General features: G+C 51.5%; 2 protein-coding genes across 14 annotated transcripts in view; one reads left to right on the top strand and one right to left on the bottom strand.

The window, feature by feature from the left end:
- Positions 1–10,869, bottom strand: part of SPIRE2 (spire type actin nucleation factor 2) — a 34,063-nt gene extending 23,194 nt beyond the window's left edge. For 4 of the 7 annotated variants that reach the window (XR_009491154.1, XM_024978245.2, XM_059876728.1 and 1 more), the window contains exons 1-2: positions 7,402–10,869; positions 3,275–4,452 (exon numbers count right to left, since the gene is read on the bottom strand). Coding sequence is in view for 6 of the 7 variants with exons in the window: in XM_024978245.2 (XP_024834013.1) it covers positions 3,275–3,545 (271 nt within the window). In the remaining variant the exon portion in view is untranslated. Of the gene's footprint in view, positions 1–3,274; positions 4,453–7,401 lie in introns of those variants that run through there. The other 3 variants (XM_059876729.1, XM_024978249.2, NM_001205387.1) reach the window with 2 other exon arrangements.
- Positions 10,870–10,999: 130 nt separating this feature from the next.
- The window catches only part of FANCA (FA complementation group A), a 39,268-nt gene continuing 25,437 nt past the window's right edge, over positions 11,000–24,830 (top strand). For 6 of the 7 annotated variants that reach the window (XM_059876961.1, XM_024978560.2, XM_024978561.2 and 3 more), the window contains exons 1-14: positions 11,000–11,100; positions 11,750–11,859; positions 12,215–12,308; positions 13,642–13,784; positions 13,890–13,985; positions 15,434–15,507; positions 19,448–19,560; positions 20,565–20,647; positions 20,939–20,972; positions 21,359–21,425; positions 22,578–22,690; positions 23,618–23,694; positions 23,933–24,074; positions 24,464–24,597. In XM_059876961.1, coding sequence (XP_059732944.1) covers positions 11,022–11,100; positions 11,750–11,859; positions 12,215–12,308; positions 13,642–13,784; positions 13,890–13,985; positions 15,434–15,507; positions 19,448–19,560; positions 20,565–20,647; positions 20,939–20,972; positions 21,359–21,425; positions 22,578–22,690; positions 23,618–23,694; positions 23,933–24,074; positions 24,464–24,597 — 1,359 coding nt within the window. In that variant the 5' untranslated portion in view covers positions 11,000–11,021. Of the gene's footprint in view, positions 11,101–11,749; positions 11,860–12,214; positions 12,309–13,641; positions 13,785–13,889; positions 13,986–15,433; positions 15,508–19,447; positions 19,561–20,564; positions 20,648–20,938; positions 20,973–21,358; positions 21,426–22,577; positions 22,691–23,617; positions 23,695–23,932; positions 24,075–24,302; positions 24,412–24,463; positions 24,598–24,830 lie in introns of all 7 variants that reach the window. The other variant, NM_001206603.1, reaches the window with a different exon arrangement.

Below are 24,830 nucleotides of genomic sequence, written 5' to 3'. Positions count from 1 at the left end.
GAAAAGGTGTCTCTCATGGGAAGGGGCAGCCCCACTTACACACACAGTGCCAGCAGCACAGAAACGCAGCAGCGGTGGCGGCGACAGCACCGCGTGTCCACGTGCCCATGTTTCTGTGTGCCCGTGTGTGTGTCCATGTGTCTGCTGTGTGCACAGGTCTTTGGGCCCAGGGTGGACACAGGCTTCACACTAACATTCCCTCATTAGTCCCCCTCTGTCCCCGGGCACGTGCCACTCTCACCCCAGTTTATGTGGGAGGAAAGGGGGCCCCTAAACTTCAGCTAACCCTAACTCCAGCTGCTGGGCTGGAGATAAAGAGGTGAAGCACGGAGGTCATGACACAGGGCCGCCAAGGAGGTAAACTGGAAAGGTCTTGCCTCCAGGTAGCGGTGGGTGGCAAGGGGACAGGTGCCGGTGTCTGGGGGGTGGCAGAGGGGCTGCAGAACTACAGGCAGAAAAGGAGGGAGGGCTGCAGATGCAGGTGTGACCTGGTGGACGGGCCACGTGAGGCACCCGGGCGTGCAGAATGGGTCCTGTGAAAAATTTTAGCATCAAAACTGACAAAAAAAAACACCAAACATGGAAAAGTAGGGCAGTGTGTGGATTCATATAAGAACAGAGAAGGTGGTGAAAGGAGGCACAGCCCTGTGACAGCCCCGCATCCACCCTCCGCCTGCCCAGGGATTTCAGGGTGGAGAGCCTGTGTGAAGAGAAGGTATGTCTGTTTCCCCTGCAGATGTTGGCTTGGCAGGCAGGTCTCAGGCAGCCAAGTATCACTTTGAGAGCAGCCAGTGTCCTGCAGGATCTGTTCTGGAGGCATCAGGTGGACAAATGCCACTGAAACTGTCCCAGGGTCACTGACCACGACCACGCTGCATGGAAAGAGTGAGCTTTCTCAGGGAATGGTCAGCACATATGCTGCCTGATAGAGTTTCTTGCCTTAATTTAAAAAAACCCAAAACCTTTGCCTATCAGGAAGTTTTAATAATAGCCTCCTAAAAATAACTTCACTTAACATGGTTTTTCATTTTCCCCACTTGAAGAAGGGGGGCTTCCAAGCAGTTATGAAGAAGTTGAGATTAAGAAGTTTACTCAAGTCAGCTTTTCCCAAGAAGCAGAAAGTGGGAAGTATTCCTGCTCATGTCCTAAGATAATACTGTTCATCCTCCCCAGGTAAAGTTGTTTGGTTGTTGAATTTTTTCTTTTTTTTTTCTTTTGGATCAAACCTGTGCCCCATGCAATGAAATCCTGGAGTCTCAACCACTGGACCACTGGGGAAGTACCTGGTTGTTGCTTTCTTTACCATTAAACACTGACTTAATGCCTAGCTTTACCAGAACTTCATGAGGGGGGCTGGGAACTGAGGGCCCATGTGACCTTTTTCCTGATGGCTATTACAGCACACTTCTTGCAGTGAATCCACTGAAAGAAACACCCAAGTCCCAGAGAAATGTTGGGTTAGCTACCTACAGGAGACAGTTGGCCTAAAGTTTCAGCTGATTGACGAAAGCTCGACAAGGACAGAAAAGAAACTTCAGGGTAGTCTATTTCTCATGCTTATGGACAGAAACCAAAGATCGTATTTAATGGAAAATGAAATTGGGCTCCTGTGTCACAGGCCGGTACAGGTCAGTGCTTCTGGGTCTGCAGGGACCAGGAAGAAGGGGCTGAAGAGGGGGTGGGCAGGAGAGGTGGACAGGTCCAGAAGACCACCACCCCAGAGGATGGCCATCGTGGTCCATGTGGACAATACTGACTCCTCTACAAAGAGAAGCCCTCAGTTCTAGCCACCTGCCAGGACTGGCAGCAGACCACTTACTACTCTCCCCTTCAGTTCCCCACCTTTTAAATCAGAGGGTCAGACCAGGCAGGCCCTTACAGTCCTGTTCTGCGGTGGCAGAAGCCAGTCCCTGGGTTATGTTGTTTGTCCCCAGGGATGAGGAGGGGCACAGGGAAGGTCTTTCAAGGAGGAAATACAGTTGTGAGAGAAAAGCTCTTTGTGAACATACAGACTCCAGGGCCCACAGGTGAGACGAGGCCACCCTGTCCCATGTTCTGAGCCCACCTGTGAGGACAGTGTACACAGGCACTGAGAGCATCTGTGCTGAATCCAGATCCTAACCCTTCCTGTGTGACAGGTAAGCCTGAGCCTCAGATTACCTGCGTGCAGAATGGAAACAGTACCATTTGAGTCCAGTTCTTATTATTTTCTCTTGTCAAATATATTAGAGCTTTTTGTGCAAATAGAGCAACTCTCAAATATCACCCAGCTGCGGTGTTAGGGAGGTGGGAACAGGGCACACAGATGAGATGGGAGCTTGTGGAAGAATATTGAGGGTCGAGGAGTGGCAAGCATTCAGAAGACTGCCTGGTTATCAAAGGAACTGTCCTATTGGCTAGCTTTGGCCTGGCCCATCGCATGGATTTCTGCAAACCCACCTCTCCAGCACACACAGCCGGTCGGTGTACTTCCCTAGGTATATCCCTTTTAGGGGTAGTGTGCTCGGCACCAGCACCCTGGTTCTCCAGGGAAGAAAACTTTTTTCTTGAAGAGGCTAAAAATCACTTAAACTCACCATTCTCCAAGGATTTCAAATATCTTTCAAGGGCTTCATTGTTGAATATTGCTCATGGTTAAGAGCCAAACACTAAGCAAGCTGTTCCTCAAATCTTACATTTTCCTTCCTCTATTAAATCGGCAGACCCACAAAAAACAGCCCAAGCAAAACACGTTTCCTTTCTTGCCTAAATACCAGTCCAACAACGATCCACACCATCAGTCACTGGGTGGGACCGACTCCCAGAGCAGAAGGAAGCAGACCGGGTGGGGAGAGCGGGCAGGAGAGGCAGAGTCCGGTCTCCCTGCGGAACGTCCTCAGCCAAGGAGCCAAAGCTCCTCTCCTCTCCAGCCAGCACTGGCCATGATGGTAAGATGGGTTCCAGGTGTGTGTGTGCGTGTTGGCGGAGGTGGGGCGGGGGGCGGCCCGAGGGGCAGAGGTCCGAGCTCCAGCGGAGAGTTGCGGGGCTCCCAACCCAGAAAAGGGAGAGGGGGAGGAGGGCCTTCCACCCCGGTAGAGAAGCCGGAGGAGGGCCCTCAGTGCGGCAGAGGGGGCGAGGAAGTGGGAGAGGTCAGCGGGTCTCGCAGAGAGAAGGCGCGGCAAAGGGGGCGCCGGGTCCGAGGCCAGGTCCGGCAGAGGGAGGGACGGAGGGTCGCAGCCCCTCCCCGCCGCGGGCACCGCCCCCCGCCCCGTCGCGCCCCCGTCCCCGTCCTCACCCGCCGCACCGGACTCCCGCCGCGCGCTGACCGAGCCGTCTCTGCGCAGGAGGATGTCCGCGGTGTCCCGGATGCGCCGCCGGCCGCCCGGCGCGCCCCGCAGCCCGCGGCAGCACTGGAAGCACACGGCCCACGCCTGCTCCTCGTTGATGGGCTGCTCGTACGCCTTCAGCACCTCCTCCAGGGACAGCTCCCACGGCTCGGAGCGCCCCGCGCCCCCGGCCCGCTCGCCCGCGGCCGCGTCGCCGCTGGAGCTGCCGGCCCGGGCCATGGCCGCCCCATCATCGCCGCCTGCGCGCCCGGCCGGTTTCCATAACAGCCGCGCCGGGGCCGGCGCGCCCGCGAAGCGCGGGGGGCGGATCCCGCGCAGCCGGCCGCTGCTTTGTCATCGCCCGGCCCCGCCCAGCGCGAGCGGCCGCAGGTGAAGCCGCGGAGGGGAGGAGGGCAGGAGAGGGGGAGGGAGGGGCGTCCCGCGGAGGGGGTTGGCAGGCGGGAGAGGGCGCGGAGCTGGGCTTGAGGCGGGGATGGACAGGCCAGGATCGGGGTGCTGGGGGAACGCAGAGCCGGGAGGAGGTCGGGGGAGAGTCCGGGGGAGGGGGCAGGGGTGCGCAGGGTCGACCCGCAGAGGGGCGCCCGGGGTGGGGGCCACCTGTGGAGACGTGGTCCTCCTCGCCCGGCCCGCAAACCCACACTAGGCTCTCAACACGCGTGTCAGGCCAACATCCCGCCCAAGCCCCACCGCGGTGACTGCGGGGGAGCCGGAGGCCAGTGACTCCCGGAGGCGCAGGCGGTGCTGCAGAGCCAGCTGGCCAAGTCACCTCGGGAGTCACCACTCCGTGAAGAGAGCCAGGAAGACCCGCGGTAGGAAGCACTTAAGTGTCCCTTTTCCAGCGGAGACACGCGTCAGTGTTGACAGCTCTGGCGTTTCCGTGGAACGCGCGCGGAGCTCCATCCTTGGCCGGGAGCACCGGCTCAAAGGCGCCCCCGCGGGCTCTTCCGCCCTGGTTGCACGGGGTCAGAGTGACATGGCCAAAATACACTGGTAGGTGAGGCAAGAAAGGCGACGGTCCCCACCCTGGATAGCACATGGCCTAGATTCCTGAATTCCTCCTTGCGGGCGATTCTCTCAGGTCTGTAGTAGAACTTGGGACTGGAAAGTTCCTGGGAATTCTCAACAGCTGAAGATAGAAATCACAGCAGAGTTGTAATGTCACCTCATTGAAGACTTGTAGGCGGCCCTCCAGGGCCCTACTCTCAGATAACCCCAACTGGCATTTTCATCTTCCTAAAAAAGGAGTTTGTACAGATGAATCAACTGTACAAGTTTTGGTGTCCAATAGCTGGGCACTTTCACAGCTTTCCTGGTTCTTGGCGCTTATGCAGGCAGAAACCAGGCAGTGCCACCACTGTGGAGAAGGTGGAGCCTGGGGCTCCAAGAACTGCAAGCACCGGGACTCAAGTTAATCTTCCTGCCTAGGGACCCTGGTGGCCCGGTGGTGAAGAGTCCATTTTGCAATGCAGGGGACACAGGTCTGATCCCTGGTCAGAGAACTAAGATTCCACATGCAGAGCAACGAAGCCTGCACACCACTAGAGTCCTTGTGCTGCAAGAAAAGATCCTGCATGACAGCTAAGACCCGATCTTCTGCCTAATCTTCATCCACTGGAACCCCCACCCATGGTTGTCAGTAGAGGTCAGGGAGAACCTCCAGGTGTGTCTTACCACAGTGGGGAGTTCCCAGACAGTGGTGAGGTAAGGCCCAGACTCAAAGGACACAGAGCTGTCCTCCCCCATGTGGCTGTTCCCCATGGACCCACACAAGGGGTGCTTTCAGACTCTGTGCAGGTAAAGTCTTCCATTCAGACCACCACTAACTCACTGGAAGTTAGGGTCACTGCTCCTACCTTAGGCAGAGCCACCCCCTGCCTCCTGCTGGCATGAGCCTCTCACAAGGGGCACCCTAGTCCCAGGGCAGAAAGTGGCAAGTACTCTAACTGGAAGGTGCTTGGGTTGTAGCAAAAGTACCTTTCTTGGTACTTCTTCAAAGGGCCTCAATTTCCCTAACTGAGGGTCTTGTTTGATGAGGACAGGCCTTGGTAAGGACCTAGTTGTTCACTGGGAGAAAACAAACAAACAAAAAAAAAAGCACACCATGAGAGCTGTGAGTTAAGTTTATCTGGAGTGGGGCAGCATCAGACAGCTGTACAGAACTGCCTCTAAGAGGCAGGGGAAGGTCAGTATGTACATGATTTGAGTGAAGGGGATGTGCAGTCAGGCACACATTTTGCCAGAGGCTTGGTGCTAGTCACAAGCAGATGTCACAGTGCTTTTACTGCTTTTCTAGACACGAAGACATATAAGAATTGGGCTTTAAAAAAAAAAAAAAAAGAATTGGGCTTATAAAATCTTCTGAAAATAACTACCTGAAGACCTGTTATGCCAATTTGTACTTGGCGTAGTGATGACTCCCATCTACCTGATCCAGGGGCCCTGCAATCAATCACCCATGTAAGGTACAAGACCATTTCTGATCTGTCATTATTTTTTCAAGGATCCCTGTGCACTTTAGCCAGCGAGATTTACAACACTGGGGTTTTACTCAAAAAAAAAAAAAAAAAAAAGATTTGTTAGGTTCTACTTCTGCATCTCAATATCTGAAGGTTTGTCTTTCTAGCCATAGCAAATTATGAAAACAGAAGCATCAGGCAGCTCTCGAGATGCCCCTAGAAACCATTTTGTTTTTTTTCCTGCCAGGTCACTTTTCACACATCTCCCAAAAAAGTCCCAAATGAGCTCCAGAAATGGACACAGGTAAGCAGCAGCAGCCTGCAGGTGGTGGCAGCGAGAGGGGTGTCACGGGTGTAGCCTAGGAGTGTAAGCACGGCTTCTAAGTCAGTAAAGGGCAACGGAGTGACTCCGTCAGACTGAAACTGATCAACCAGATGCAGCGGGTTCTGATCTGGTTGGTGGGCACACACAGTGGTTACAAGTCAGAGTCAAGGTGATCACTTCCTTCCTGGAGTGGAGAGCCAAGCCCCACCCATACTTTAATAAAAACTCGTGTGGGTAACTCTGCCACTGAGGGAGGGCAGACAATGCCTGGTTAAAATGGGAATGGGGTTCATCCCAGTAGAAAGGGGCTTTCAAGTCAAACATGGAGCTCTTTGTCCACCAATAACACTACACGGAACTAAGTCGAAGAAATGTTAGTTCTTCCATAACCTGAAGTTGCCCCCTAGATTTTAGAAATGAAATTTTAGTGTATTTCCAGCTGTTCAAAGTCTCAACAAGAAACAGAAACTGACGGGTCAGTCATGAAGCCAACAGGGAAAGCGTTGGATCCAGATCAATTCTACAATGATGGGATCAGCCATAGCCCACTCTGAAGCCGTGTCCTTCACCCTTCATGTCCAGTACACGAGGAAGGCTGTCAGTCACCATGGGCTGTGCTTGGGGTCAGAACTGAAACCTTCAGTGCAGTGACTAATCCACCAGTACTTGGACTAGCACACTCCCCAGATACTCATAGTGTAGGCTGTTCATTCACACATATTTGCTGAGTACTAGGTGTTCGTGTCTTAAGACTGGGAAGATCAGTCTGAAAAACCTGACCAGGTCCCCCTAAGAATCCCCCAGGTCCTCAGGGGCAAACAGCCACAGGGAAACATCGTCACTGCAGGTGGGAAACGGACAGATGGCTACACAACCCCACTGGCTGTTCGCTTTTCTCACGCTCTGTGTCCGACGCGCTAAGGGAATTACAGATAAGTGTCTGTGCCAGGGCAGAGCAATCAGAGGGGTGGGTGGCTCATGACTGCCACTGGCCAGAGGTTAAAATCTCCAGGAATTATACCGCTGAGCATCTTAGCAGAATAGAAACTAAAGGATCCTGGTTTGGCCCCTGGACGCCAAAAAGTTAGAGCTGTAAGTACAGGTGCCATGTGGAATACACGTACGTGACTCCAGGAGGACAGTGTAGGGCTCCACAGTGACACACTGAGAGCAGGCTGAGAGTTCAGAGACAAAGGTCAGAGTGAGTCAGGCATATAAGCAACTAGGTTAAACGTCAAACAATGTGAGATGAAAGCCCAGTTAACTCCCCTAGACAGAGGCAGAGCCACTTCACCTGTTGTGAGGGAAGCAGAGACTCTCAGCTGGTACCGAATTCCACTTCAGCCTGAAAAACAGGTCGGCTTCTCCCAGGGGATCTGTGCACACTGGACGCTGTGAACAACCAGGCCCCTGAATGCCTTCTCTTGTCACCATCCTTGCAGAGAGGCAGGGCTCAGGGGTCTGGGAGGAAAAGCTGAAATTCAAGAGGCTGTGGTTTGTGCTTTAGGTTTATTTTAGGATAATGATAAAGGCCATGAATTCCCAGGGGTGCTGGATTCAGCTAGGCTGTGCTTGATCTCTAAAAGGAGCCAACGCAGCTCCAGGGGAAGGGCACTGGGGCTGGGCGTGACTACAGATTTCTAGGCTGGTACTAGCAGGAAGTGGGGACCCAGAGCTAAACCAAGGTGGTTAGAGGAAATCCCACAAGACTACGATGGAGGGGAAGCAGACAGAGCTGTTCTGCAGAGGGGACAAGGAGGGAGCGCTTATGGAGGTGCTTTCTCTGGATTCCCGATCAGCAGCTGAGAAAACACTCAAGAACACCGTTTGCTTCCCACTGGTGACCCTGGCGGTCATTGCAAAATTTGGGGTTTCTTTACGTTGTGAAAATGAACAGAAACCTCATTTAAAATGGAGTCAGGTGACTTTCTTGGTGGTACAGCGGGTAAGAATCTGCCTGCCAACGCAGGGGACACAGGTTCAATTCCTGGTCTGGGAAGATTCCACATGGCGAGGAGTAACTAAAGCCCGTGCACCTCAACTGCTGAGTCTGCGGGCCTAGGGCCTGCATGCCACAGCTAGAGAAGCCACCACAATGAGAAGCCCAAGCTCTGCAAAGATGAGTAGCACCCACTTGTCACAACTAGAGAAAGTTCACTCGCAGCAACAAAGACCCAGAACAACCAAAAATTAAATAAATAATTTTAAAAAATAAATAAAATGCAGTCAGGGACTTCCCTGGTAGTTCAATGGCTGAGACTCCACACTCCCAATGCAGGGGGTCTGGGTTCAATCCCTGGTCTGGGAACTAAGATCCCACATGCCTCGGCAACTAAGCCTTTGCACAACTACTGAAGTCTGCAGGCTCTAGAGCCTGTGAGCCACAATTACTTGCAGAGCCTGGGCTCTGCAACAAAAGAAGCCACTGCAATGAGAAGCCCAAGCACTGCAACTACAGAAAGCCTGTGAACAGCAATAAGGACCCAAGGTAGCCAAACAGGAAGGAGGGAAAAAACTGACTAAATTTAAAGGAAAATAGCCTGGTGGGCTGCCTTCTATGGGGTCGCAGAGTCAGACACAACTAAAGTGACTTAGCAGCAGCAGCCCCTAAATAATGCAGTCTATCAGTGGATGCTGGGAAGGCACAGGCTCCAAAGATGTTTTGGAAATACTTAGTTACAGCCCCTTCCCCAGAGAAGGTCCATCCAGCACAGGGGACATGTGGGTCACGACAGTGGCACGTTTGACGTGCTTCAAGTGACTGGTATCTGCTCTCCACTGTTCTTTGAAGCAGGCGGGTGAGGACTGCCATGATGGGCAGTGACGGGCAGCCCTGGTGTGTGTGTGTGCATGTGTGTATTGAGGCTCCTACAACCTACTTCCCTGGCAGCCCCACCCAGGGTCTGTCATCTTGAATCTGACACACTCACACTTGAACTCTGGGCCTGTCCTGTTATTGTCTCTCAACCATCCTCCCAGTGTTGCCACCTCTCAGCTGATGTATGTGGGTAGGTATGTGATGTGTGTATATGATATATGTGTGTGATGTATACATGTATGCATATGGCATCTCAATGTATGTATGCGTACGATGTTCGTGTATACAACACGTGTAAACATATGATATACTCCTATGATGTATGTGAATATGACATGTATGGGGTACGTGAATATGTATGTGTCATACATACACGTGCATATGGTGTATCAATGCACACATATGATGTTTGTGTGTATGATGCACATGTACATATATGATGTACAAGTATACGGTATGATGTATGTGAACATAATGTGCTTGTGGGTACAATGTATGTGTATCTCTGCATTCCCACGGGCTCAGGTTAGAAAACTCTGCACTTCTTCCTCAGCTGGGGGATCAACCTTTGAGGCAGGAACCGATCTCATCACTTCTCTTCACCTCAAGGCCTCCGCTCTGGTCAAGCCCCTGTTCCACTGCCGAATGATGGCCTGAGTCCATCTCAGCCGCCTCTGCCTCCCCACAGTCTCTTTTCAACCAGCTGCATAACTTGGGACATGCACCTGCCAGGGTTCTGCTCTCTGGGCCTGGAGGCAAGGTCTTCTCAATACTTATAAGGCCACGTGGGTGCTCCCCTCCTCAGCAGTGTGCTTAGTGCTTCATCATGTGCCTGTGGCAGTTCTGGCGTCAGCCAGCCTTGTCCCCTCGTTTACAGGTCACTGGCAGCTGGATTGCCTGTGATGGCCTAATTTGCAGGTTCTGGCAGTGGGCAGGCAGCTGGCCAGGGACTGCTGGCTGAGCAGCTGCCTCTCCTCCATGTGTCTGGTCCTTGGTGGGCTGGTTCAGGCTGTTCTTTTGAGGGTTGCTGGAGGGTCCCTAACTCTCAGCATGAGCTCCTTTCAAACTCCTGTTTGCATGTCACTCGCATACCATCACCCCAAATGGAAAGGACAGAGACAGAGGGGGAGGACTTCTGGCCATATTTTGCAACCCACAAGACCCACCTCCCTCGGACCCTTGTTTACTCAAGTTCAACAGCCCCCATGGAGGGGTGGGGCAGCAGGAGTGGTGGTCACGGCCTGCACCCACATTCCAGCCACCTGGAAAAGGTTCAGCGGGTGGCAGTGAGCGCTCTCTGAGGGCATCCGTCACCCCGTCTTCACGGCCGAGGAAACCACGTTGCCTGAAAACCTGGACACAGAGACTGGGGTGCACGTCAGTGTCTGCGCCCAGTCCAGGCACATACCCATTGAATCCCTGTAAATTCCTAAGTGGGCTGAATATTGGGAGCATCTTTCTAACAAGAGGACTTTACGGGACAAGAGCTGGTCACCATAGTTACAAGCCCGGATTTCCAGTCCTCCTCCCCACATCCTCCTGAGAGGGGGGAGGGGGATGGAAATGGATTTCAGTGGGAGACCCCTGTTGTGCGACCCCGGCGTGCGCGGCCTCGCGGTGACACTTCGCTTAAGTCTGGGGAGAAGGAGGGAGGGGCAGCCTCAGTACAGCCGCTGGGCTCCGCGGGGTCTCGCGCGCAGACTCGTCATCCTCGGTTCCCTACAGGCGGCGCGGTTCTGGCGTCTCCGGAATTTGGGGTTGTCGGTTGTTTCCTCACGCACAGCTCTGCTCACCTCGTCAGGAATAACGCAAAAGGGATAGCACAGTCTTCTCCCGGTGGTGACATCTGACTCAGGCCGCTAACTTCCGCCTTCAGTCGGACCTAAATAAATGCCACAGACACGGTTGGCCCCTGTCTCCCGCCACCTGCAAGATGGCCGCCTCAGCCTCGGACGAGATGGCCGCCGAGTCTCCGCCCCCGAGGTGGGTGTGACCTGGCAGCTGGCAGCCAATGGGCGCTCGCGTCTGTCCGCAGCCAATGAGAGGGCAGCGCGGGCAGGACCCGTAGAGCCCTGGACCCGCGCTCTGTTTGAGAGATGTCAGCCCCCGGGGCCCGGGTCGCCGCCTCGGATCAGGGGCCTGGGGTCCGCAGGAGAGCGTGGGCTGAGCTGCTGGGTAGGTGGGCGCGGGCCCCAAGACTCCTTCCCCCCCGAACCTTCTTCTGCCCATCCTCGTCCCCCTTCATCCTGATCCCGGAGCCCTGATCCCTCCACGCTCACCCGAGCTTCCCATTCTGGCAGCCCTCTGTCCACTCTGTCCTACGTGCGGTCACGAGGGGGCGATTCCAGAAGGTAGAGACGTAAGATTCACCTCCCCCACCCCCCAGTAGCCTGGATGACAATAATTGTTCAGCTCCGCTCAGCCCGAGTCACCTTAACATCTTTGAAAGGATCAATCCCAAGAAAGTAGCTTTGGTACAGTCCTAAACAGCTAAACTAGACTTTGCTCAGATTTCATCAGTTTTCCCCGTAAAAGTCCTTTTTCTGTCCAGGCTCCCACGTGTCAATTACTCCCTTTTCCTTGGTCCCTGCGTGGGTGACAGTTCCTGGGTCCTCCTGACCTGGGCGTTTGAAGGAGTGCCCCTATGTTGGGTGTGTCTGATATGTCCTAGGATTAGATTAAGCTTGTGCGGTTTTTGGCAGGAGTCCCATGGACATAACGTTCCAGGGTGCATCACCTCCAGGGGTACAGCGTGTCACGGTGTTTCCTTGCCTGAGTTTTTAAGGAGTGCTGTAATTTTTGTGAAACTGATTTTCTTCCCTAGAGGGAAGAGTTGAGAGGCAGAAACTGAGTCCCGAAGGGGAGCAGAAGGTGAGAGAGTCAGCCGTGCGCCTCCTGAGAAGCCATCTAAACCTGAATGACCTCATTCTGGAGGTGAGAGGCAGTTGGCTTCGCCTTTGTAAGCACATTTGGGTTGCAGGTTTTCGAGCCTCTCAAAGGCATCACCTTTATGAAGAGACACCTGGCAAGACTTGTGAGTATCTGGGAGGAGCACCCACTAAATGCTGTCCAGGTGAGAAAAGTAATCAGGAGCATATATCTATTTGGAGGTAGAATAGTCCAGAGAGGAGTCTGGTAATTCTCAAAGGTTTTAGTAAGTTTCACCCTAAAATTTTTTTCACCTCAGATTATTTGGGAATCGCACAGTAGGCAAGCACTGTGTACACTTTGGTTGTCTTCAGGACATGGCTTGCATTTTAAAGTGGAGTTCTTGATGTTTTGTTTCTAGGTAGAAGGTCCTCCCTGTGACCAGCCGTGTCTCCGCCAGTTGATTGATTGTGATGGTCCTGAGGCCCACACTAACCTTTCCAGTTCATTGATAGGTGAATTATAGATTTGTTTTCTTAACATATTGCGTTATGGCAGAGCTGTACGTAAAGTGACTTTGATGTGCTTCTAACAGGCAGATGTGTTTAAATTCCCCCAGATAATGGTTTTCTACTTACATGTGTGGTCACCAACAACAAGTTTCTGTGGCTTGCTTGGGGCTTGTTTTGAGGCTCTTGTTTAAAAACAGCAACTGTGCATCGGGCTCAGAACAGTAGGAACCTAAGTGACCCTTGGGAAGATGGGACAGAAATATGGTCCTCGTTTCTGGAAGTGGTGGGAACAGGCCGTGCTGGGTAGGGAAGAGCAGAAGGCAGCTGGAGATGAAGGCTGCCCTGGGCCACTGCTGGGAAGCCAGTGTTGCAGGCAAGCAAGTCCCACAAATTTTTTCATTTCCTGGTGCATAAAAATGTTACATTTACATGACACTGTAATCTACTAAGTGTGCAACAGCATTATGTCTAAAAGAACAGTGTGCATACCTGAATTAGAACATGCTCTACTGCTAAAATTTAAAAAAGACTTTATTGCTAAAAATGTTAACCATCGTCTAAGCCCTCAGAGAGCCATAATCTCTGTTACTGGTAGAGAGTCTCCCTCACTGTTGAGGCTGCTGACTGATCAGGGTAGAAGTTGCTGAAGGCTGGGGTGGTTGTGGCCATTTCTTAAGACAAGATAACAGTGAAATCCGCTGTGTCTTCCTTTCACAGATTCTCTCTCCGTGGCCTGCAATGCTGGGTAATAGCATTTTACCCACAGTAGAACTTTCAAAGTTGGAGTCAGTCTTTTCAAACCCTGCTGCTGCTTTATCAGCTAAGTTTCTGTAATAGTCTAAATCCTTTGTTGTCATCTGAGCAGTCTTCTTGGCATATTCCCAAGGACTATATTCAATCTTAAGAAACCACATCCTTGGCTCAGATATAAGAAGCAGCTCCTCATCTTTCACTTTATCATGAGGTTGCAGGAAATCAGTCACATCTTCAGGCTCCACTTCTTCTTTTTTCAGTTTCTGTAATTTATTACAGACCCAGCACAGCCAAAAATTAAATGGAAATAGAATCCATCTGCCAGGCGCCCTGTTTGTGTCACCCATAACGTCCAAACGTGTGTGTATGTGTATGCAGCCCTAGGCTTCAGGGGCCCCAGACCATCGTGAGATGCTTCAACCAGACTGAAATTGCCTTACTTTTATATGTTGTGTCCCCCAGGTCTCTTCTCCCCTTCAAAAGGCAGTTTTCTGTAGTGCTAGAGCTTAAGAGAAGGCATTTAACCAGTCTCCTTCAGTAGTAGATTTTGTTGGGTATCTCCATATTTTGTTCTGTCTTTAAGGCTCTGCTTTGCGGGATCAAGCCACACGGCTGGGCGTTCCAGTGGCTGTCCTGTCCAGCCAGGTGGTGGCATCTGGCCTCATGCGGATCTGTGAGGCAGACACGAGGCCCCCTCCCAAGGTGCTGCTGACACCAGAGCAGAGGGTAAGATACAGCGTGAGTGAGGGGACTCTGCTTGTTGCTGTTTGGCTGTCTGGGAAAACTGGACATTTAATATGCTTTCTTAGAAAGGATTTAATCTCTTTTCAGAAGAAATTGTCGTCCTTGTTGGAGATCGCTCAGAACTTATTAGCACAGAACATGTTTTCCCGTCTCTACTTCTGTCAAGAATTATGGAAAGCACAGGTAAAGTTGAGATGGTAATTCTGATTCCAGGATCTTCAAGCAGTATTCTGTTCATTTTGGTGGAGCCAATAGAATCCCCAGGTTTTGTTAGGAATTTCCAGCAAGCGTCTTGTTAATCACAGAGACTGGAGTGGAAAGCTTTCAGCAAGTGTCTCTGTGAATGGGGAAGAAGGACCTTCAATTACCGTATTTATCAGTATTCTCCCATCATTAGTCATATTTATTAGAATAGACAGTACACAGAAACATCATGTTATGCCTTCTTAGGTGTACTATGATGAATAATTTCCCAAGGTAGTAAACTATAAAAATGTAATTTAAAGTTATTTTTATTTTTATTGGCTACACTGTGCAGCTTGTGGGATCTTAATTCCTGGAGCAAGGATTGAACCTAGGCCAAGGCTGTGACAGGGCTGAGTCCTAACCACTGGACCACCAGGGAATTCCCTTATCTGTTGTTTTTTGGAAAGTTATAAATTCAGTAGGCCTACAGGGTTTTAAACAGACTTTATTACTGGAGTATAGTTGACTGACGGGGCTTCCCAGGTGGTGCAGTGGTAAAGAATCCACTGCCAACGTAAGAGACACAGGTTCCATCCCTGGGTTGAGAAGAACCCCTGAAGAAGGAAATGGCAACCCACTCCAGTATTCTTGCCTGGGAAATCCCATGGACAGAGGAGCCTGGTGGGCTACAGTCCATGGGGTCGGAAAGAGTCAGAGACAACGGAGTGACAGAACACACGCATAGTTGATTTACAGTTGAAAGTTATTGCTTAGTTACTAAACGGGGTCAGTTATGTAGCAAAGAAGAAACCCAAGGGTGGTGATGCATTCATGGTTTTTCCCTACTTTTATCCAGCGTTTATCTAGAGTTCAAGTGATTGTCAGGCTTTACTATGGTCCCAGCACCTGCTGATAATGAGCTGAATGCATGAGGGTTGTGATGGCCCGGGTGTTTGCAGGCAGCAGAGAAGAGTGGGCAGGGTGTCTGATTGGGTGGTTAGGAAAGGCTTCCAGGAAGAAGCTCATCGGGGTTGGTGGGGGGGGGCCTGAGTCAGAATTCCTGGGTGAAGAGAAGGGTGCAGTGGGTGTGAGGGCCCGAGTCAGACTGGGGCACCGTGTCCGAGGGGTGGGGCATGTCAGGGCTACAACTGGAGGGCCTTTGTCCTGAAAGTGGAGAGAAACCACTGAAGGGCCCTAGAAAGGAGAAATTGGCGTGACCAGCTACACTGTGGGGTCTTGTGTTGGCCACAGCAGAGAAAGGCCTGGAGGTAAGTTAAGCTGGAGTCTGGGCCTGAACGCAGGATCATGGTGGGGATGGGGGTTCAGGTGGTCATGTGAGTGTTGGCGGCTTGGTTTTCAGGAAAGCATGTCATTAGGCATATAGGTTGAATGTCTTAGAAGAAAATGTGTAGGTGAAGGACTCATAGTTCTGTCACTTTCTTCAGAATTCTTTGCTGCTTGAAGCTGTGTGGCGTCTTCATGTTCAAAACGTTGTAAGCATCCCAGAGCTGCTGGAAAGGTAAACCAGTGATTATTTAGCATTAAAATAAGCTAAAATGAAAACTTTATGTAACATAAAGTTAATATTACTTGATTTACTTTTTGTAATCTAGTCTAATTTGACTCATGTATATGTGAAACCAAAAATCACCCAGAGAAGCAGTTGCTTTATTATTTAAAGACAACGTTGTTATAATTGAAATCTTCATCATGCACAGACTTGGTAATTTTTTTTTATGAGATACATAATGTGATAAAATATTTTTCTCAGGTAAATTTATGACTGGTAAAATGTGTGCAACTGTTACCTCCTGAAATGCCACCAAGAGTCAGAAAGGGGGGTTTACAAAGGAACAACCCTGTATAGTTAGGAGAGACAAGGGGAGGAGGGGCAGAAAGTGGAGGGACTGAAGGAGAGGTGATCCAGGTGGAGCCAGTCGGACATGCACACTGCCTGCCACCTGTCCAGATGTGAGAAGGGTCAGGAGCCTTAGTGGTTGGCCGTCCCTGGTCAACAGAAGGCTGGAGGTTTAGGTGTTTGTTCTCTGGCCAGAAGAAACACAGAGTGTCTAGTCTGGGGGACTGTCAGGCACAGTGGTAAGTGCCATATTGAAGCCAGTGGTTTCATGATGTGTGGGTCACATCCAGAAGTTATGCAAGTTTGGTTAGTTTGACTACATGAAAACCATTATCTCCTAGCGTACACACCTAATGTCAGAGTGCCAAATATATGAAGCAAAGCATGATGGTAATGAAGGGAGAGATGGACTTTGAACCATACTAATTGGAGCCTTCAGTAATGGGTCGATCCAGTGGTCAGACTGGTGATGACCAGCCGACGTATCTGACACCTGCAGTATGTCCCACCCAGTGGTAGCAACACACTGGCTCTCAAGTGTGGAACCGTCTGCAGGAGGGGGCCGCATGGGTCAGGCCCTAGAGAGAGTGGGAATAAATTTAAAAGGGTGGAATCCATACAAACGTCTTCTCAAATCACAGAGCAGCTGAAAAGAATCCACAGAAGACAATTTGGGAAATCCACAGTGTTTGGGAAGTAGGCCACATGCTTTTCAATAATCAATGGATTGGCGAAAAATATCACAAGGGAAACTAGAAAATAGCATAACAAAGGAAATGGGAATAACATACCAACATATATTGGGTGCCACTGAAGTAGTGCTTAGAGGGAAATTAGCTGCAAAAGCCTATATTAGAAGAATGATCTGAAGTCAGTGACTTAAAGTTTTGCCTTAAGAAACTAGAGAGAGAAAAGCAAACCAAACCCAGAGCAAGAAGGAGGAAGGAAATAATAACCATTAGAGCAGAAATCTATGAAATGAGAAACATAATAGAATCAATGAAGATGTCTTTGAAAATGTCAGCAAAATTGATAAGCCTTTAGCTAGACTTACCCAGAAAAGAAGACACAGCCAGCCAAAATCAAGATGAAAGGGGGGTTATTACTGCTGACCGTACAGAAAATTAAAAGCACTGTAAGATAATACTGTGAGGAGTTTTATGCCAATAAATTAGAAAACAGATGAAATGAATGAATTTTCAGAAAGATACAAAAGATTGCACTGAATAGACTGTAACAGGAGAGGAAACCAAGTCACTATTAAATGATTCAGAGGCTTCCCACAAGGAAACCCTCAGGCCCTGGCTCCTCTTGAGAACTCTGCCAAGCATTTAAAGAGGAAATGCAGTGTCCCTTCATAAATTCTTCCAGAAAATAAAGACGATGGAATACTCCCCACCTTACTGCATGAGGCCAGTAGTACCTTGACAGGAAAGTTGACAGAGAAACCCCAGGACAAGAAATTACCAACCAGCATCTCTAATGTATATAGATGCAGAAACTCAGCAAAATATTTACAGACTGGATCCAGCAACCAAAAAAGGTCTAAACATCATAAAAATGGAGATTTATCCCCAAAATGCAAGGTTGGTTTAACATCTGAATGTTAATTAACATATACATTAATAGCATAAAGGACAAGAGTGATCATCTTAATAGAAGCAGAAAGCAGTTGACAAAGTCTAATACTATTTCATGATAAACACTCAGCAAGCTGGGAGTAGAGGGAACGTGTCAACCTCATAAAGGTCATCTGAGAAAAAACCCACAGCTCACATCATACTGAGACTGCAGACTGTACGATCAGGAACATTCTTAATATTTCTGTTCAATATCACCAGACTTTCTGGCCAGGGAATTAGTCAAAGGGGATAAAAAGGCGTCCAGATTGGAATGGAAGAACTGGAACTGTTTGCAGAGGACATCATCTTGCATATAGAAAATCCTCAGAAATCCACACCAAAAGTTCTGGTGTGAATAAATGAGTTCTATGTGGTCGCAGGGTACTAGACCAATACACAAACACACTTTTGTTTTCATACGATAACAACACACAGCCTGAAGGTGAAACTAAGAAATAATTTCATTTAATAGTGCATCGAAAAGAAAAAGAACAAGACTAGTGCACTGAAAGCTATAAACATGCTAAAAGAAGCTAAGACCTAAATAGATGCTCCAGGCTCCTGGATCAGACATATTATTATCAAGACGGCACTGCTCACCAACACGACGTGTGTACCCAGTACGGGTCCTTCGGGTCTCAGCTGCTTTGCTCACAGACTTTGACAAGCTTGTCCCAGTGCTGATACGGAAATGCAAGGAACCCTGAATCACCAAAAATTGTTCAGAAAGAGGGGAAAACCTGAAGGAGTCACACGTACTGAATTGATTGTTTGAGTTCTTGCTTGCTTGCCTGCCATGCGGCCTGTGGGATTCCCCAACCAGGGGTTGAACCCATGCCCCCTGCAGTGGAAGCACATAATCCTAGCTACTGGACTACCAGGGAAGTTCCCACACATCCTGTTTTCAGAACTTTTAGTACAAAACAGTCATTATCAAGATAGCGGGGTCCTGGCATAACAGTTGACATACAGAAAAACAGGATTGAGTGTCCAGATGTAAACTCATACATTATGGTCAGTTGTTTTTGACAGCGGTGCCAAGACCATTTAATGGAGGGAAAATGGTCTTTTCAGCAGTGGGGTTCGGACCACTGGATATCTACATGTAGAAGGATGGAGTTGAACCCCTACCTCCACTACAGATAGCAGTTAACTCTGTGCATCCGAGACCTGAACTTAAGGGCTAAAACCATAAACCTCCTGGAAGAAGATCCAAGGGTAAATCTTCATGAGCTTGGACCAGGCAGAGATTTCTTGGACGTGACACCTAAAGTTCATGCGACTATCAGGACAATGAAAAGAGTGCACAGGAAACTGTTTACAAGTCAGACAATTCCTCTACTCCAACAATAAGAAGAGGAATAATCCAGTTAAAAAGCAGATAAAGGGTTTCAATAGACATTTCTCTAAAGAAGATTTTACAGAGACTTCCCTGGTGGTCTAGTGGCTAAGATGCTGCACTCCTCAGGCAGGGGGCCCAGGTTCAATCCCTGGTCAGAAGACTAGATTCCATATGCCACAACTAAGAGTTTGCAGGCTACAACTAAGACCTACTACAGCCAAATAAAAATAAATTTTAAAAAGATCCACCAATAGCTAAGCACGTGAAAAGATGCTCACCATCATTAGTCACCAGGGGAATACAAACCCGGCAAGTGAGAGTTGCCCACCCACTGCGACGCCCCCAAACCAGCATTGCTCTGCCAGATACTCACTTGTTGGTCTAGAGCCCGAGCCCATTATTACTACTCTCATTACTTTATTACTACTCTCATTACTGTTATTAAGATTTTTCTTTTCCCCCAACAATAATAAGCCACTCCAAGTAAATACACTGTGGAAAAAGTGATGATTTTTACTTGGCTGGCCCCACAGTGGTGGGGGCAGGAGGCTGAGCAGTGCCGGCTTGCTGCCTGTGGCCTCAGCTCCCTGGTGGAGTGAGTGTGACAGACGATGGAATGCTGTGCTTGTGCCCTCAGCCGCGCTGACACCCAGGCCGTGGTGGTCTGGCTCTGCAAGGACCTAGGCCTGCTGTGTGAGCAGATAGAGGTCCCCTGTCCGCACGCTGAGGTCGCCAGGGCTGTGCTTGCCGGTGAGTGCATGGAGCGGGTGGGTGCGTCCCGTGGCGATGGTCAGGGAAGCATAGCAGGCCACACTTGGGGTGTGGAGAGCCAACAGAAGTCAGCTCAGGCACACCTGTCCTCGAGGGCATGTGCTGGCAGCCTCTTGGCCTGTTGGGTGGGCCAGCTGCTGTATTGAGGATAGGCACATGGTGGCCTTCTGAGCACAGAGGCAGGAGCTCCGTGGATGACCTGTCCTGCCTTCCAGGCCCCGAGTGGGCGGGAGAGGGCGGACAGTCGGCTCCTAGGACCTGTGCAGTATCCATGCCTCTGCGAGGCCCGGCTCCAAGTGGTGATTTTAGAAGGTGCAAGAGAGGAAACTGGGCAAGAACCTCAGGTTCTCTGAATGTGGGGACTCTGGGTGAGCAGGGTTGCCTGCTGTGGCCCTTCGCTCAGACACCCGGCCCCTGCGGCTCTTGGGTCAGCAGGTCTGCCGTCGCCCATCCTCCCCGAGGAATGCGGCCCATGAGTAAATGGAAGCCTGGACGAGAGGGTTCCCTGTGGGGCTTATACAGTCTTCCTTTGCGGAAGGGGCATTCCTTCTTCCTAAAACTGTCCTGCTGATGTGAGTTATCCTGCTCCCAGATGAAGCTTAAACTGTTTAATTTCAGTCCCTTGATGGTAACCTTGTCAGAAGCTCTGAGTCCATCTCCTGCCTTGCTCCCCACAGTTTAACACTTTCGGGCCCTAAAAGCGTCCTAATGTGGTTGAGTAGGCCGGAAAGGACACGTGAAACCCTCTTGAAATTTATTTAAGTGAGAACATCCTTCCATAAACCTGACCAGCTATGTCTCCCTTTCTGTGCAGTGGGCTTAGGGAAGGCTTGGCTGGGTCTGGTGGATGTGGTTGGTGGGCCCCCCGTGCCCAGAGCCAGCGTCCCAGCTTCGTGCAGACCCTGCCCTCCCAGCCCCTCTGAAGCTGGTGGTCTGCCCAGGGACCACAGTGCACAAAAACACTTTGCTTTTGTGCTTTTCAGATCTTGTGCAAATGTTTGTTTTGAGGGGATTCCAGAAAAGCGACGGTGTGAGGGGAGATGGGGCACCAGCGCAGATGGCCCAGGTGGGTGCCAGGCAAGTGGAACAGGACTCTGGGCAGCAGGCACAGGATGAGGGGCTTGGGTGTGCAGCCCCATATGGGGGCGCTCCCTGAGTCTAGCTGCGAGGGCGTAGGCCTGGGCAGTGGTCTCTCTCCTGCGTCTCAGGTTTCTGAAGCTCCCAGACTCTGGGCCAGTGCTTGGGAACAGGGGGAAAGGGTGTCCTGGGCAGATCCCCTGAGGGGGTCTGGAGACTGGATCTGGGGTGATGGCAGGCTTGCTTGCACGCAGGTGACTGCAGTGTTCTGTCCCCACAGATCGCCGCTGCTGTTCTTGAGCAGATGCTGGCCTGTGAGTGGCCCTGTGGGCCGGGCTGGTTGGGGTTCCCGTAGCTCCTGCCTTTCCAGCTCAGTCGTGCCCTCCAGAGGCCCTTTGACGTCTGTGATGGGGTACAAACTGACCAACTCACTACAGTCTCCTCTGGAGACCAGCTTTGCTGTCTTCACGTCTGGTCTCCAGAGCAGCAGTGGTAACAGCTGGATGGTTTGTTAGGAAAGCACTGTCTTATCTGTATTTGGGTGGATTTTCAAGGCTTGAGTCTGGTGCCACCGAGACGTGTGGGAGCTTGAAGGGATTGTGGGTTGGGGGTCCATGACCTGACTTGCCCAGAAGCACTTGGTCAGGGCTGTTTCTGACAGACGTGACGATATGATGCTGATGTCTCTTTTCTGCCTCAGCCACTCTCGAAGCCATGGCAGCTGGCCTACCGGAGGGGTCCCCAGCATACAAGGCAGGGAGCTGCTGGTGAGTTCCTGGGGTGGGCCTGCAGGCTGAGCGTCCCAGCTGCGCTCTCCCTCCTGAAAGCTCCGTGATCTTTCGCCATCGTGGTGACAGCTCAAAGTGCTAGGAACCATCTGAAGATGGGGCCCTTCCTGTGGGAACTGTGCCCTCCAGGTTGTGAGGAGGGGGCAGGCCTGGCTCCTCAGGGTCCAAGCCAGGGTGGCCTTGCCCTGCCATGCTGCCCCAGCAGGACTGTATATGCTTCTGTGGGGGCGTGCCCCATGCTCCTGGGGACCGAACCTGCTTCAGGGGATCGTGGGCTGAGGCCACCCAGACTGTGGCTCTTCCGTGGGAGGCTTCTGTGCTTTGTTACTCCTTCCCCTTCTTAATTACCTTGCTCCTGGTTGCTGGTCCCCACGATGACATCAGGAGTCCTCAGCCTGCTGTGTGGTTCAGCACTTAGTAAGCAGCTACAGCACACAGCTGTGTTGTACGTGTGTGCATGTTCATTGTGTGTTGACTGTGCGATCACGGCCTCCCAGGTTAAATCAGTGAACTCAGAGGCCCCTCCCTGTCTGGGTGGCTTCTGCCCTGTCTCCCACCCAGAGCCTCCTCACTGCATGTGGGATGCAGGCAGGTCACATGGCATCTGGGACCCTGAGTTCTCTCCCCTAAGGGGCACCCCACTGTCAGGCCCAGCCCCTGTCCCTCCTCACCTGTCGGTGACTCTCTGCACTGTCTTTCCTTCCCTCTCGTGTCGGGGGATGGCGTCCTTGGCTTGAGGAACGTGGGTGTGGTTGAGAGCTTTGTGGTCTAGGGCGGGGCTGTGGTTCCTGTGGCCTGTGAAACCTGCGAGGAGCAGCCCTTCACGCCCCCAGTCTGACCTGCCTGCTTCTCTCTGTGACAGCGACTGTTACCTTTCATCCTGTCCTGTAGAGTGATGCCCCCCTAGATTCCCTTCCATCTGCAGCATGGAAGCCGGGCTGCAGGCCTGCCAGGGAAGTGTGGCAGGGTGTGGGCAAGGCCAGCCCATACACCCGAGCCAGGGGTCTGGAGTGTGGGGCCTGCAGGTCTCCGCTGCTCTTCGGATGAGCTGCTCCTTGTGCGTGAGGTGTCGCTGCCATGCAATGGGAACCTAGAGGGTCCCTTCCCTGAGTGCCTCCGCTGTGTCTACAGGTTCAGTGTGTTCAGTGGACCCATGTACCAGAGTATACTTTCAGCAGAGACTCTGAAGAGGTGGTTCTGTCATACTCTGACCCAGATCCTCACCCACAAGCCTGTGCTAAAAGGTGGGTCCAAGCGTCCTGGCACTCCCCACTACGGGAACTCAGACTGTGGGTGTTAACACTGGAAGGACAGTCTTCTGTCATTAAACATCTTGTTTGAGAGTAACACTTTCCCATAAAGAAAGTTTGAATTAAAGAAGTGTCACCCATTGCCACAGTAGAATGGCAATGGGTGAAGGCCTTCTTGTCTTTTCTGGGTAGGTTTTGGTTGTTTTTTTTGTTTTTTTTAATATTTATTTGGCTGAGCTGGGTCTTAGTTGCAGCATGCAGAATCTTAGTTGTGGCATGTGGGATCTAGTTCCCTGACCAGGGATCAAACCCGGGTCCCCTGCATTGGGAGCCAAGAGTCTTAGCCGCTGGACCACCAGGGAAGTCTAGGTAGGTTTTTAAAACAGTGCTCATACTGTGAATTCCAGGGTTCTGTCTCTGTTTCTCAGGTCAGCATTTCCTGTGTGTGCATGGCTTTCTGTGAATTCCAGTGTTCTGTCTCAGTGGCTCAGGTCAGCATTTCCTGTGGGTACATGGCTTCCTGAAAGGTGTCCAGCACCTAGGCCTTCTCCAGGTCTGCGTGGCTCCCAACACGCCTGCCCTCGGGGCACAGGAAACTCCTCAGAGGCCGCTGCTCCAGCAGAGGGCCTGGGCCCGCTGACCTGTGCTTTTCCACCTGCCATGCTTTCCACGGCGTCCTCACTGCTTGTTCACAGTGAAAATTCGAAAGCCAAATAATTAAAATGTAACTGATGGGTTGGAGGATATTTAGTAGATATGTATGATAAAGGATATGACATAAAAAATGGTTGACAAATGAAATGATGAAGTTCACATACACTTGGAAAAGTGCAAATTAAAACACGGTAAGTGTTTGACATGGACTCAATGAACATTGATGATTGCTGACCTGTCATTCTGTGTGTTTGCTCCTGAATGAAGTTTCCGATGCCGTTCAGATGCAGAGAGAGTGGAGCTTTGCAAGGACCCCCGCTCTGCTCAGTGGCCTGTACCGAAGGGTAAGTGCATGGGGTGGGGTCCTGGGAGACACCACAGCCACAGCTGTCCCCGGCTGGATGACCATCTAGGTCCAAGACTGAACTTGTTACTAGGGCAGAGTGCCATAGCCTCAGAGGAGAACTCCCTCTGGCTGGTGCTGGCCGTGGGGGGTCAGCATGGGCAGGTGTTTTGAGTCCAGGTTGTGTCTGATGCAGAGTGGGAGGAGGTGAAGGTCCAGCTTTGACTCTCTGCTTCCAGCTCTTTGTGATCCTGAGCCCAGAGGAGCTGGTGGGCCACTTACAAGACGTTCTGGAGACGCAGGAGGTAAACTGGAGACACGTGCTGTCCTGTGTGTCCACACTGGTCATCTGCCTCCCAGATGCACAGCAGCTGGTTAATGGTGCGTGGGGCGGGAGTTGTGTCCTTTTCTGGGTGTGTGTGTGTTGGCGCGTAGGGAGAGAGCTGTGTCCTGTTCTCAGTGTGTGTCTGTGTGTGATTTATGGACCGGTGTCTGTGAGTGAGCCTGTCATGGAATCACTGATTCCAGCTCAGTGAAAATGAAGCCCTTCACACCTGCTCAGCAGGTGGTCGTCCAGCCGGGGACAGCTGTGGCTGTGGTGTCTCCCAGGACCCCACCCTGCTCAGCCGTCTGCCTGCTGCCGTCTGCCCTCGTACCCACTGCCAGGCTGCGTGCAGGCCGCCACCCATGCTTGGGGATCGGTGTGGGCAGGTGGACGGTCCTGCCCGCACCCCTGGCTTGTCCACAGCCATGCTGGTGTTCTTACCTAGGTTGGGTGACCCGTCTGCTGGCACGTGCGTTCGAGAGCTGGGACTTGGACAGCATGGTTTTGGCATTCCTAGTCGTGCGGCAGGCTGCGCTGGAGGGCCCAGCTGTCTTCCCATCCTACGCTACCTGGTTCCAGGTGAGCTGCCTGCACTCCCGCCTGGCCCCCGGGGTCCAGCATGGCCCACGTTTGCAGCTGTGGTTGACTCTGCTGAGACTGCATGGCTTCCCACCTCTTTGTGAGTGCAGTCTGGTAGGACGGTGAAAACCAACACGGCTGCTTTTGTGCACACTGGGCTGCTCTGTGGTGGTTCTCACATCCATGGGGATGGGGTGGGGCGGGGGTGCCCTTCTCTCTGCTTACTTCCCACC

The sequence above is a fragment of the Bos taurus genome, chromosome 18 (assembly GCF_002263795.3).
Source record: "Bos taurus isolate L1 Dominette 01449 registration number 42190680 breed Hereford chromosome 18, ARS-UCD2.0, whole genome shotgun sequence".
Lineage (NCBI taxonomy): Eukaryota > Metazoa > Chordata > Mammalia > Artiodactyla > Bovidae > Bos > Bos taurus.
Note: the sequence above shows the minus strand (reverse complement) of the source record. Positions and strands in the feature narration are given on the sequence as shown.